Source organism: Lolium rigidum, chromosome 7 (assembly GCF_022539505.1).
Source record: "Lolium rigidum isolate FL_2022 chromosome 7, APGP_CSIRO_Lrig_0.1, whole genome shotgun sequence".
NCBI lineage: Eukaryota > Viridiplantae > Streptophyta > Magnoliopsida > Poales > Poaceae > Lolium > Lolium rigidum.
Window position 1 is genome coordinate 281,419,620 of NC_061514.1, and position 14,586 is coordinate 281,434,205.

At 46.4% G+C, this 14,586-nt stretch overlaps 1 protein-coding gene across 1 annotated transcript; it reads left to right on the forward strand.

Annotated features, from left to right (window-relative positions):
• Positions 1–2,569: 2,569 nt before the first annotated feature.
• On the forward strand, positions 2,570–6,287 carry LOC124674677 (pectin acetylesterase 2-like). Its single transcript, XM_047210724.1, has 12 exons — positions 2,570–2,779; positions 3,634–3,716; positions 3,845–3,974; positions 4,141–4,214; positions 4,451–4,537; positions 4,625–4,749; positions 4,868–4,928; positions 5,116–5,169; positions 5,244–5,321; positions 5,414–5,519; positions 5,604–5,749; positions 5,912–6,287. Exons 1-12 carry the CDS (start codon positions 2,605–2,607, stop codon positions 6,029–6,031), a joined length of 1,239 nt encoding a protein of 412 aa, XP_047066680.1. The 5' UTR covers positions 2,570–2,604; the 3' UTR covers positions 6,032–6,287.
• Positions 6,288–14,586: the final 8,299 nt, after the last annotated feature.

Consider the following 14,586-nt stretch of genomic DNA (forward strand, 5'->3'; position numbering starts at 1 on the left):
CATAATAATCAGTTTGGACTTTTAAAAAATATAAACAAAATATATGTCCATAAAAAATACTCCACATCCGGGAAGTTGAGGTGTTATTCAAAAATTCGCGTCAACTTTAGTTAATTTGGTTATTACCGAAACTGAACCGAATTAATATTGTTATTACCGAAACCAAACCGTATTTTTATACGAAACTGTATTTACCGAAGTATTGAAACCGTATTACTGAAAAACCGTATTTACCGAACTGAATTAACCATATTAACCGAACGCGCAGCCGGAGGAGTTCCCCAGCGACTTCGTCGACACGGAGGCGTTCTTCATCGACCTCAGGGCACAGCGAAGGGCAGACCGGCGCAGCCATAGGGACATCGCCGAGCGCGAGCTAGTCAACCCCAATACGACTTGGGCCGACGATGATGATCGCTGGGACGATGTATGGACTGAGACCACCTCCAACGACGAGTAGAACTAGGAGATACTAGTTTATGCAGCTTCACTGACGTTCAGATCAAAAGTTCAGTGTTGACTTTGTTTCAGTAACAACCATCAAAAGTCGATCGAACGCACAGGAATGGATCCAACCAAAAATCACTCAACACTTAGTCGTTTTCAGACTAAAACAAGATTTATTCACAAACTATTTTTTCGAATCCGACCAATCTTTCAATATATAGATTTACTGGAATTTTATTCTTTTTTCTGGATAATTTGAATTTTAAGTTTAAAGTTGGTTGTAAAATTTAAAATGAGGTTTATTAATAGAGGTGGCGTTTTGGCTCATAGGAGCAAATGCTCCCATTATACAGAATAATTAAAAACTAATTTTTTAAATGTCAAAAAAAATTGACATAAATTTTTTGGTGTACATCGTGACATTCTATGTTTGTACACAAGTTTGTATGGAAAAACAACATTTTGTGTGGTGTGTACAAAAAAGACAAAAAAATGTGTTGTACGTAGTCGTGTTACAACATCAAAATTTGTCTTTTTTACAGGAGCCACATAAAAAAAATTATTTAAAAAAAAATTTGTGTACCAACATAAAATGTCTAGATGTACATGTAAAAATTTAGTTCAGAATTTTTTGACACTTCGAAATATAGATTCACACAATGGGAGCAAATGCTTCTATGAGCCAAAGTGCATTTCCCGTTTATTAATACTATTTTAAATGTATTTTCAATGTTTTTTAGACAACATGTTAGTTAAAATGTGTTTGTTGCGCTGTAAAATAGCGCTTCCGCTGCGGAAGCTTTTCCAGCGGGCTGCGCGCTGGGAAATAGAGCCTCCGGCGGAGGAGATTTCGGCGCAAGCGTTTGCAGCGCATGTGATGTACGTTTTAGAGCACTGAAATATTGTGCCTCCCTTGAAGATGCTCTAACCATACCAGTAGTGGCACCAGCGCTGCAACTAATCAGCTCGTAAAGCAGCATTGATGTCGAAAATGGACAGAATGAAAATGTCGGTTGGAGTCCAAACATTCTGCTCCAACGAAAGCATAATCAATCGATTCTCGTGTAGTAAAGCACAATATTCTCGCGTAGTAAAGCACAAGAAAATGCTCCAATGAATGGAAGCACATTAGCTGGTGCCCTAGTGCAGAAGACGCCGAAAGCATTGCTTGCACTGAAGGGCTGAAACACCTGGTTAACCTGCAGTGCAATATTGAATCTGCAAAGCACTAAGACTAATCGGTCAAACAGTTGGTGCTACTAGAAAGAAGGACATGAGATGTTGAATCTTTATCCTTTCATCACTGTCGCGAAGGTGTATCGTGCTTGCAATGCTGTAGATGACGGTCTGGCTAAGCTAGAAAAAAGTGGGGATAGTGGCATCCTGTCTGTTCCGTTGTCTGTGGCGGATCTTACCTAAGTCTTGTTTTCTCTAGTAGGATGTAATCTTAAACTTTCAGCGGCAAATTTTTGGACGCACTTTTTTTTTACCAGGATACTTAAGTGAACTGAAAGGTTTTTAATGAGGCGAATTGTTTGCTTTAATAAAATTGCATCATTCTTTCTTAAACAAAAAATGCCGACATCTCGAACAGACCGTTTATGATTTCGCGCGTCAGGTAATAAAAACCAGCAGCCGGCCGCAGCCCTGCACGCAGCTGCCTGCAATCGAGGGAAGGGCCCCCGAAAAGCAGTAATTGCAATCACAGTTCCCGGCCCCGAGCTTTTCACTTCTTCTGCCGCCCCAAGCTCCACTGTCAGTCTCCCCACGTTGCTGCACTGGCTCCTTCTTCTACCCCTCCTTTTCCTTTCTTCCTCCCCCACTCCACTCGACAGATGCTTTGCTTCGCGGATGTAAATCGCAGCACCGAGTAAACACCTCCCGCGTTTACACTGCGGTGCGCCACAGTTGTAGCATCGCCGCATCGGGGCACAGAATCTCCACAAGCGGCCGCTTTTCTTTTGTCAGCCATTGTCCATTGCCCATTGCAAGCCAGCTAGCTACACTTGCTGCCGCCGCGTATAAGTTCCTTTCTCGCTCGCTTTGGCCACCGCCGCGATCCCTTCCGCCTCTCCCTTTCCAGATCCGTTCCTCCCACACTCCCAGCTTCCAGCACTCTCACTCACCTCCCCTCCTGTGAGGAGGGAGAGAGAAGCCATGGGTTCTTGGGTCCTTCTTGCCCTGGTTCTCAGCTTCCTGGCCGGAGCAGCGCGCGCCTCCGAGCCGTGGTCCAACGGGACGCAGGTCTACTACACCAATGGCAACTCCGGCGGCGGCAACGGCGCCTTCGTCGGCCTCACGCTCATCCAGTCGGCGGCCGCCAGGGGAGCCGGTAAATCTCTTCTCCAACAATTATTCCTGTATATGTTAGTACTGGTATTTTTCTTGATGTTGCAAAGATTAGTTTTCTACTGGCCGTGTCACGTGGGATGGGTCGGGTGCGTGTGCCTGTCTGAGACTGGGTCCTTGAGCTGCGTGATGACCCTTGTCACTGCTGCTGTGTTGACCCTGGTTCGGTCAGAGCATACTACCTTGTATCTAGAGAGATTGTGACTGCTCATGTTCTTTTTTTCCCCTCTTCAGTATCCCCTTGTATTTAGATGCTCTGCTGATTGAGTGATCATGCAGTCTTATCCTTGTACTGTCATTTGGTAGTGTGATTAGACTAGTAGTGGCATGTGCCATGTGCGGATCCTGATAAATATATGCATGTGGATCTAGCCTTACCTTCCCAGTGCTTGACATCATGGATTCTTGTTACCTAATTTGGTATTGGGGGGCTCAATGTCATCTGTTGCCTGTGAATTGTGTAAGTGTTGATTGTGCATGATTGCTTGGCGAACATGGTAAATATACCAGAGATTCTAAATGAATCGGTACCTTTAGGCTGTAAATTCCTCAAGATTTGAAGTATGGCATCGATTGATTTATTAATGCATGTTACGATGACTCCGTTTGTCTAAAATTAATCAAAATAGTTTCCTAGAAGAATTAATCAAATAAAATCTTGTAACCGCAACTGCTTTGGGTTAGGAGCAGTATAATTATTCAAGTATTAAGTACTTTAGGAGCAATTCTTTCTTTCACATCAGAATTTGAGTATGCGTAGGTTTCATTTTCTAGATTATAGGAGTAGCTTGGTAGGCTGGTAAATGTGGATGCTTACTTCCATGACAATCTTTACAGTATGCTTGGATGGAAGCTTACCGGGTTACCACCTACACCGGGGATCTGGATCGGGGTCAAATAATTGGCTTGTCAACCTGGAGGTGAGCAATACACTACGATTCACATATATGCAGGCTGATAGATAAATTTGAATTCCGTGTAGATTAGTAGGAGAGTCAAAATTGCCTGCTTTAGCCTTGGTTGACGGTGATTCAAAATCGAATTCCAGGGTGGAGGCTGGTGCAATGATGTTAAAAGCTGTGTGTACCGCAAGAGCAGTCGGCGTGGGTCATCAAATCACATGGAGAGGCAGCTCCAGTTTACAGGCATAATGAGTAACAGACCTGAAGAAAATCCTGGTATTCTTCTTCTAACCAAATAACATGTTTTTCGCAAAAAAAAACATGTTTTGGACTTGTCATGTGTTGTTGTTACTACTTCCTTGACCCCAAAACGAAGATAACTTTAGATTACTCAGTTGTAATTTTTGTTTGAGAATTGTAATGCTGTTTTCTTATCTTGTAGATTTCTACAACTGGAACAGAGTGAAGGTTCGGTATTGTGATGGTGGATCCTTCACTGGTGACGGGGCTGACGCGGTTAGTGAAAATCACATCCCTATGCATGGTGATAGACCCTTCTTCATTTGAACAATTCCTAAATGAACACGTATATTTTTTGTGACGAAATGAACATGTATATATTTTTTTGCGATGAAATGAACATGTATATTGATTATTTAATCACCTTTTCACTCAAAAGAAGTAAATTTTGTATGGTGATTCAATTTTCTTTACTAATCTACATCGAATCATTTCTGAATTTCTGTATCTAGGCTTCAGGCCTTTATTTCCGAGGTCAGCGTATTTGGCAGGCTGCTATGGATGACCTGATGGCCCAAGGAATGCGTTCTGCTAGTCAGGTGTTGATCCTTCCAGAGTTAAAATCATTTTAGTAAATAGCTTTTGGGAGATCATTTATGTTTACATGTTGCAGTTTGATACCTCAGGCCCTTCTTTCTGGATGCTCTGCTGGGGGTGCTTCTACCATACTTCATTGTGATGAGTTCCGTGGACTGTTTCCGTCAAATACCAGAGTCAAGTGCCTTGCGGATGCTGGAATGTTCCTTGACGCGTATGTTCACATATCTAGGCGAATCTCTGCTTTGATATGATCTTTGTTACCATAAAAAGGACGTGCTATTTCAACCTCAGTTCAAATGCATGTTAAGGTGATACATTACCATTTTCAGTGTTGATATTGCTGGTCGTCGGGGAATGAGAGAGTTCTTCAATGGCATCGTGAGATTGCAGGTACCTGCCATTCTGTCAGACATGATTTTCTGAATAGTTTGTGATAATTCATTGTTGGTACTTGGTACTATCCTTCTTCTAACGGTGGTGCTACTACTAATTATGTTTGAGTTAGACTATTCATGTGCTGACAACAATATCTTCATTTTGCTGATGTTACTTGTCAAATTTTTAATAAAAAATGCAGGGTTCTGGAAGAAGCTTGCCCAGATCTTGTACCTCTCGCATGGATAAAACCTCGGTAAGGACAAAACATCCATAAATACCTACGGGTTTTTCTCGACATATGCTTTTTCTAACTGTTCCTCCATACAGTGTTTTTTCCCACAGAACGTGCTGCCAAACATGCAAACGCCGACTTTTATTTTGAACACCGCTTATGACGTGTGGCAGGTACCTGCCAGACATTTAACCCTTTGATTTAACATAAATGAATCTGACAGCTAGAATATTCAATGAAACAATATTTGCCTGTATCTTTCCAGCTTCAAGAAAGTTTGGCCCCCAAAACGGCTGATCGCCAAGGTCTGTGGGAAAGATGCAAGCAAAATTATGCTTCTTGTAGTGGCAATCAACTTCAGTTTTTAAATGGTACATCACTGCATTCTCAGATCTTCTGATCCATAATCCATCAACTTAAGATTAGATTGGATGACCTCTCTATGTATGATGCAGGCTTTAGGGATGAAATGCTTAATGCTGTGAAGGGTTTCTCTGGGTCAGGGCAGAATGGGGTATTTATCAACTCATGTTTCGCCCATTGCCAGAGTGAGAGACAGGATACATGGTACTCAGGCAACTCTCCTCGACTTGGTAACAAGGTATGCACACACTGATATGCACCCGCCCCTCTTCTGTCTCAACATCATTCACTGCACACAGTGACGAAAATAACACGCAATTACATATTAGAATTTGATGGCAAAACAAGTCACCTGGTCGTTAGCCTAATTAAATTTCCTCTCATTCTATTTGGCACGCAGAGAATCGCTGAAGCGGTCGGTGACTGGTACTTCGAGAGGGGCAACGCCAAGTACACCGACTGTGCATACCCTTGTGATGGCACTTGCCATCACATTGTGTTCAGGGGGAGACATCTTTAAGAACATCATTCTTTGACACCAGCAATTTAGGTGTTGAAAACCCAGCGAGTACAACCTAAAAGGAAAGGTATAGATAGAAGATGGGTGCAAGTTCTTGGCTTGCCCGGTGTCCATCGCTTGATATGATAGGGCAGGACCTCACACGCAAACGCGATGAGGCCTCTGTGTTATTTTAGTTTCACATATCAATTCTTTACATTGCCGATTGCCATTACCTTGATGTATCTGAATATTTGGACAATACTGGTGTATAACCTTTACATATTTATTATGTGTTGAACGTGATAATGAGAATAATGTGCTAATGATAAATGCAGCCATTTCTGTATATAATGTTTACGGAATGTATAAAAAAAAACCACATGCTGAGTATGAGCTCTCTATGTTTGTATCCTCTTGAATTTTGATGAAGAACATATATTAATATCGCGGAGATATAAATTACATCCAACATCTGCACAACAACGTCATATCCTAATGGCATAAAGGATGTATATAGCCAAAAAAGAGAGACGAATTACAAAAAAAATACATAGCCAAAAAAGAGAGATGAATTACAAAAAAAATACCGCTACAGTGATCCACACCAAGACAATAGCAGAAAATCAACTTCTCCATAAGTGGGCCTACAGCAACACTAACACCACCAAGACAATAGCAGAAAATCAACTTCTCCATAAGTGGGCCTCCAAGAAGGAAACACTGTCATCGTCCGATGATAGAACTTAGGTTTTCAAAAAAGTCTTCACTCTCAAAATAAAATAATGTCTTAAACAAGAACATTGCCAGGCACAACCAATTAAGGCCAGATCTTGAATTTTCACCCTGAAAGATAAGACTCTAAACTTATCCAGTGCAGTCGCCCCCACATACATGCCGATGTTTTAAGTCACGAAGCACCAAGCCAATTTCACCTCACCACCAAGATCCGACCACCATTGTTATTCCACCGATCTCGGCTTTCATGACCTTCTTCGCCGACACCATGGAAAAAAACGAGCTCCATGATATTAACAGCCAGCAGAGCTTCAAAGCGCTTCCTCTGAAACCAAACGATCAGATAAAAAACATGGGTGCGTAGGATCGAAACCACCCGGTCAAGCAATCTTCATGCATTATTCGCACAATGAATTTCGCTGGCAGGGCCTTCCGGAACACGACAATCCATCCAGACTGTGGGAACAAGCGTCCGAAATATCTTCAACTTGGTGTGAGAAGAATCCGAGGATCGTTGCGTTTATTCAGATTGGACCCCAACGGTGCCGACCATCCCGGGTCGGTCGTGGCAATGCTGGAAACACTGGAAGAAGAACACGAAGTCCGAAGAACCCAAGCCCTCGCCTGAGCAGCGCCCTGCAATCCAGCATCCGGCCCTCCACCATCAACAGCCAAGATCGCGGAGAGGACAAGGATAGGACCGATCTAGGGTTTGTGCCCAATCTGGCCCATCCCCCTGCACCTCGATCGCTAGCACATGATACCAATGGTGGCAACCACCACCGCCACCCCGACGCCAGGACTCCACCCGGATCGCTTCGCCACGGACGAGCCTCCCGCCGCCGCCCCAGCAGCTCGGGCAGCCATCCCCAACGACAACCGATCCCATACCATCATTTGTCGGCTGGGCCCGCCACCACCGCGACCGGGGCCAACGGCAGTGGCGGCGAGGAGGGCCGGGATAGGGGGGTTGCTGGTGGCGCGCCAGGTCGCCCCTGGAGCCGCCCTGGGGAGCGGCCCGAGGGGAGTGTATCGTCTTGATGGGATGTTCTAAGTATTGTAAACTAAACGAGATAGATCCTAGACTTGTTTAGGCCGTGATGGTAAAACCCATGTCATATATATTGGCCTAGCCTTGGCTGGCAAGTTTACAAAGAATTAAAATCTCATCTAGTTTACTCGAGTTCTTATCTACTGTTTACAGATCCTCCCAAACCTTGTCAGCAAAATCTCTACGTTTACATTAATAAGAGTTCCCTTTGTCAGAGGAAGTGTGATCGTGTGCAAGGCTTCAGGCAACTTTGATTTGCACGGTGCGAAGTATCAGAAAACGAGGATTAAAAACATGAAAATGGATTAAAATAGCAAGCCATCTTGAATTGTACTTGATATGAGCTGTGTTTGGTTGAGTTATGGTAAGAAGAGAAATATAGGATTTTCCAATTATTTTTTTTGCGGAAAAACTATGAATTAATCAAGGAATAGGAGTATCATCCTGATTACAAGCTAGACGGATCTCTTCTGGTCCAGAACGGACCCAGAAGTTGGAACAAATTTGGACACGCCCAAACTGAGCTAGACTATGGCTAACACCATTTATTATTCTACTGATGTGCACAACACGGCACTCACTGGCTGAACTACAAAGACGCTTTACTTCAGTTACTAACCCAGCTACAGACGATCTGTTCATTGCCTCATCGTTGATCATCTGGACTGCCTCAAGGCAGGGGCAGTCTATTCACTGCATGGCCAAGATCAGACCCTCTGAAAGAGTTGCTCGCCCGTGTTTTGGGCGTCTTGAAAGAGAACGCTGCGTTCGATGACAACGCGCTTGCTGCCTTGATTGACAAGTTTAAGACCCCTTTGTCGCCTCGCTCCATCGCGATGCTTGGCTCCCTTGTGAAGAATGTGGAGAAGGTGAAAAAGCCCAAGGGCAACAAGGTCGGCGCCAAGAAGAAGGCGGTTGAGATTACATGATGGATGCGGTTCATGCAACCTTCGTGTCGTTTTGTCGAATAGGTAGCACTTTGTCGTTGACAAGTTGGTCGATCTTGTTGTGTGGTTGTTTAAGACTTTGGGAGTAGTCCGCATGTCGGAGGTACTCAAGTTTGTATGGTTTTCGATCCGGTTTTCCTTAGAAACTGGATCTTTTTCCTCTCTTCTTAAATGAATAGCCAGAGCTCCTGGCGTTTGCTCCAAAAAAGATCAGACCCTCTGTAGATGGGTCTTGGATGGCTGATGCAAACTCAGGAGGTGTTGACAACTTGGCATGATATTTCGAGATGACCAAGGTGCTATTATATTCTCCGCCTGCCAGCACCTTGACTCTTGCGGCAGTCCGATTGAAGCAGAGCTGAGAGCATGTGTCCGATAGAAGCAGAGCTGAGAGCATATCTCCATTCTCCGATAAGGTAGGAGATGATTACAAATCATATACTACCAAATACACATATACAAAATATATCTCTAACACCCTCGACACATGCTCTCAGCTTTGCTTCAATCGGACTGTCGCAAGAGTCAAGGTGCTGGCAGGCGGAGAATATAATAGCACCTTGGTCATCTCGAAATATCATGCCAAGTTGCCAACACCTCCTGAGTTTGCATCAGCCATCCAAGACCCATCTACATTAAGCTTCGACCAACCTGGAGTAGGTTTGGACCATTTTATTTGGTTGGCCTGCTTCTGATCCAAAGCTTTCTTCTTCCTCAACTTGGCTGCATTGTGTTCGTACTCCACCACCGTCTTCCCCTTTGCTGGATCCGCAGTTGAATTTTGCTTGATACATAGGAGAGAATCAACATAGCTGCATAAAAAGCGGCGTGAGGCCTCTATCGGTGGCGCTGGTTTTAGGTGTACAACCTCATTGTGAACATGCCAGACCCGCCACCATGTCATCATCATCATCATTCGCACATGCTCGGATGTTGATAAGAGGGCATGTAATATCCATTCTGAGCCGATGTTCTAGATATCTTTACATGCTGGTAGGGGCCAGACCTCCTTCATTGCACCCCATAGATCCCTCGCCATAGGACATCTGCAGAATACGTGGAACGTATCCTCCCGTTTCATGCCACAAAGAACACAAATGTCAGAGGTGACAATCTTACGTTTCATTTTGTTCTCCCATGTAGCAAGGCCATTTGTGGCACTCTCCAGGCAAAGACGCGTACCTTTGGGGGAGCAGGGCACCCCCATAAGGAATTTCCAATTATGACTACGACAAAGAAAGCTTTAAAAAGTACCTATAGTACTGAACGACAGTTTGTCAAACTGTGAAGGCTAGAATGATTTTTTTTTTTTTTTTTTTTTTGCACTTGTTGCAAGTCGCCACTTTTTCTTCCAAAGCAAGCCTTCAAGAAGGAATGAAAGATGTCACACGCACAATGATGTTGCTTGATCTTGTCAGTGAATGCCAGATCAAGGGTTTTTTCAGTTATACGGTCAAGTGCACCTTTTCTTGACAAGATTTACCGTGTTAGATTAACTCATCGTCTAGGACGCATACACGAGGATCATAACGACATTGCGTTAGTGGAAATGCATGAAGAGACGGGCGGGGGAATGTGGAAACAAGTCAAACAAAAAATAAAGACTATAAATTATTGATTCTTTCTTTCCCTTCCATTTTTTTACATTTCTATATTAAAGTGTACTTTGTTTACTTAACTTTAAGAATATATTAATCTAATGTGCATGTTGGTATTTCAGTATCTTACCGGATTACCGAGATGGATTGGCTTATGCAATGTTTCGCATTTGAGATGACACATATTCAAAAGGAAACTCAAGAGCTGGAAAGAAGTACACATACTGTCGTTGCCTATTCGACGGTACCTCGGAGGAGGGATCCTCACGAGGGGGAGAAGAAGTAGGCGCCATAGGGCAGAGTGCACACGGGACGGTGGTACGCGATTTACCCAGCTTCGGAACACCTGCACGATGATAGGCCTACTGCTGCTTGTCTGGAATTATCTGGGCGCTTTCGCGTTGTTACAATGAGTTGTGGTTGTGCCTCTAGGGCTCCCGGGATCCGGCTTATAAAGGCGCACGGATCTAGGGTTTACATGGAGAGTCCTAGCCGGATTACAGGTATGCCTAACTACGGTACTATGCCTTGCCGTGTACGTCAAGGATCCGACCTTCCTTATACATCGTACCGGATCCGGGTTCCTACTGGACCCTCATGGATCCGGGTTCCTCCAAAGGTCGGTCGGATCCGGCTTCCCTCTCCTGGGCCGGACTTCATCCTTCAGGATCTATAGCAACTGGGCCGCCCGATGGGCCACATGCCACATCACCATCTATGGGCCACCCGGGCTTGCCGGATCTAGGCACTGTCGATGGTACACCCATGAAGTATACCCACAACAGTAGCCCCCGGAGTTCTCCGAGTTTCATCTCCTGTTTCCGCCTTGCTAGCGCCTTATGGTCTCCGGCAATGTTGGTAACGCGGAGAAACTTGAAGAACTCCAACTTCACATTTTCTTCTTTCCCAACCTTCAGTCGGAAAATCTTCTCATCCTGCGGGACTTCATCCATCGACAGTTTAAAACATGTCTCCGGGTTACTCCCCTGCTTGCGAACGAGAACTGCTTAGTCTCACGCTTTTTACCCGGAATCTTAAAAGACTCAAACGGTTCCGCTAATTTTGGCGCCATTTTCACGCGATTTGAGCGGTAACTTATCCTTAGCCATTTTTACCGTTTAGGGTTTTGACACGTGTCACGCATCCAACGGTGCGACGCTTGTGTTCCGACCACAGGATGCGGAGCACGAATCTCCTCCCCTCGGCCTATAAATATCCACCGTCAACCCCTAAACCCTCATTCACCCCCTTTTCACCTCTCTGCGTAGCGCCGCCCTCGAGCTCCTCTTCCGCCGTGCCGGAGTCTGCCGGAAAACCTGCCGGAGTCTCGCCGGAGCTGTTGCGCCACCGCACAGTTCTTCGTGTTCTTAACTTCAGCGAGCCACCGCGCAAAATCCTCGTCGCCGGCGACTCCGACCACCGCGGAATCCATCACGGCGAGTTCTCGAGCTTCAGTCTTTCGCCGTAGCTGGAAGAGATGATGTTTAGGAAGACGATGTGGATCCGACTAACGTTACGTTTTCTGCCACTACCTGTTCTTCAGATGTCTTCTGCGACTCCGCCTCCATCCTCCGAGCCGATCATGGCAACCCCCCTCTCCTCCGCCCCTCCTCCATTCATTCCAGTCCAACTGGATCCCACCAAGGACTCCGGCAAGGACACAGAAGGAACTTCTGCAAACCCGGAGAAAGCCTCCGGGGCGGAACAGGCGGTGCAGAAGGAAGAAAACGCTGCCAAGAAATCCAAGGCTCGTCAGCGGGACTCCGAAGCCAAAGGGAAATGGTGGCCCTGCACCACCACTGAAATGGAGCTGCAGAACCTCGAGGCGGAAGGTTTCCTGCGTCCCGGAAGCTGGCGAACAGTTCCGGGTTCCCTAGCTCCAGCCCCTCAGGATGGCGAGATGGTGGTGACTAAGGCGCTAGTGGAGCGAGGCTTCTCCTTTCCGCCATCAGATTTCTTCTCGGAAATCATGAAGGAATATGGGCTTCAGCCCCACAACATATCGCCAAACAGCGTTCTGGCGATCAGCAACCACGACACACTCTGCGAGGGCCATCTCCGGGTAACTCCCGAACTCCCCTTATTCCAATACTATTTCTCCATCAAGAAAGAGAAGATCCGCCAGACCTCCGAGTTGGCAACTTGCGGGTCCATCACCTTCATGCTCCGCCCCGGCCGCGTCTACCCCCACACCGACCGTCACGAATCCGCGCGGTACTGGTCTGGAGGCTTCTTCAACTTGAAGGACGTCTCCGACCCGGCGGGCGAAAGGTAGCTGCCGCCGTTCAAAAACAGCCCTGCCAACGAAACTCCGGCATGGACATAGTGCCCCCACCTCTCCGAGTCGCCTCCGCTGACCCGCGCCGTTAGGCGGATCTGCAAGCTCACGGAGGAGGCCTGACGGGGAAGGACCTCACCTTGTCTTGGTTCACCAAACGGATCCAGCCACTTCAGCATCGGGACCGCTTGATGTTCCACTACACAGGGCGCGACGATCCGATGCGCGCCACGAAGGATAATCTCTCCGCCGACGCCATTGACAAGAGGATCCGGCTCCTCATCAAGATTCCGCGTGAACTTCATGTTCACGTGTGTAATGAAGACATCCACACCAACGGTTCCGGGACCGCGGTACGTTATCTTGACCTGACCATTGCTTCCTTTGTACTCTGAATTTTGTCTAAGTGTTGGTTCTGTATCTTAGCTCGAGGCCCTCGAGGAAGGTGAACTCGGAACTCTCCTCTGGGTCCCATCTACGGGTAACACCGATCCGGAGGCCGCGTCGGAGGCGGAAGCTCCCGAAGGTCCACGCCCCTCCAAGAGGAAGAGGACTGCTCCCTCCAGCCCTGTAGCCAAACGCGCCCGCGAAGTGCCTAGCACTGCGGCTACTCGGAAGGCTGAGGCGGAGAAGAAGTGCCTCAAACTCATCGACACCAGCAACAAAGCCCAACCCGACATCCATCAGTTCTTTAAGCCTTCTGGGTAAGTGCTTGATTTCCGAATTCCAAAATCTTCTGTTATCACGAGCAAATACTTACTTAGCTATTATGCTTTTTTCTTTTACAGAAGTTCCGGAAGCCAGCCCCCCAAGGCCCCAAGAGCCCCCAAGAAGAAGGTCAGGCTATCTCCGGCTTCCATCCCAGTTACGCCGGAGGTCGAGGTTCCGCCAAAGGCCTCCTCTGCCACCAAGCCGGATCCCAAGGACGTCATCAACATCGATGACCTTCCTGAAGACCCAACTGGACATGGTGACTCCGGGAAGGGCGCATCCTCATCTGCACCTCCGCCTGAGAAGCCAACTGCTACCTCCGCCGAACCTACGCCAGAGCAATACGAGCAGAAGGTGCAACTGATTCATGCCACCAGCACGCTCCAAACTGACCCTCAACCTACTTCATCTCTGCAAAAGCTTACCCTCGCACAGCGCCACGCAAAAGTCTCCGACATGATGGAGAAAGTGTGGGCGCCTGCAGATACAGAAATGAAGGAGCTCTCCGACCTTGAGAGCGATCTCAAGGTCTTCTTTGCTAAGCATAAGGAGGTGAGCCAGGTAACACTAGCCCCCAAGCATTGGGTTAGACATTTTTTCCGTGTAACATGTGTTAGCCGATGCTTTCTTCAATATGTACCTTAGGCGGAAATTTAAAATTTTATTCCTCCAAGACTTTGATCTCCTCGTCAGCCCCCAGAATTTTGAATATCCGACTAACTCTTGTCTGCTTCTCAGAATACGCGGAAACTGCACAAGATCTGCGCACCCACGTGCTGGAGCAAATAACAGAGATTGAGGGGCTGCGTCAGAACGCGGAAAATAGCCAGAAGGCTATTAAACGCTTGGAGACCCGCCTTCAGGGTACGAACTCCGAGTTGGATTTGTATCTTGCTATAACTTTTCATGATGCATAACATGTTGTCATCTTTCCGCCTACAGAAGAAACTACCAAGCACTCCGCCTTCGATGAGCTATCCGCCAAGGTCAAAGTGCTCGAGGCGGAGAATGAATCCCTCAAGACCTTTATCAAGGAATCCTCTGAGAAGGAAAATTTGGCGAAGAAGGAGCTCTCCGAGAAGCACGCCCGTGACCAGGCGGAACTTGCTGAGAAACTGAAGAAGAGCCATCAAAGGGTAACCTCCTTAGTGGCAAAAAATAAAGCTCAAGAAGCAGAGGCGGAGGCTATTGACAAGATGATCTTCCGTAAGCGTTCTTTGTGCTGTGGTTCCGACTTTATCATATGTTGTTTG

Excerpts from the sequence above, each read along its gene's own strand:
- LOC124674677 (XM_047210724.1), top strand. The coding sequence starts at position 2,605 with ATGGGTTCTTGGGTCCTTCTTGCCCTGGTTCTCAGCTTCCTGGCCGGA. Across the intron at positions 3,975-4,140 it reads CAGACCTGAAGAAAATCCTG|ATTTCTACAACTGGAACAGA; the intron begins GTATTCTTCTTC and ends CTTATCTTGTAG. Across the intron at positions 5,170-5,243 it reads CTCGCATGGATAAAACCTCG|TGTTTTTTCCCACAGAACGT; the intron begins GTAAGGACAAAA and ends TCCTCCATACAG.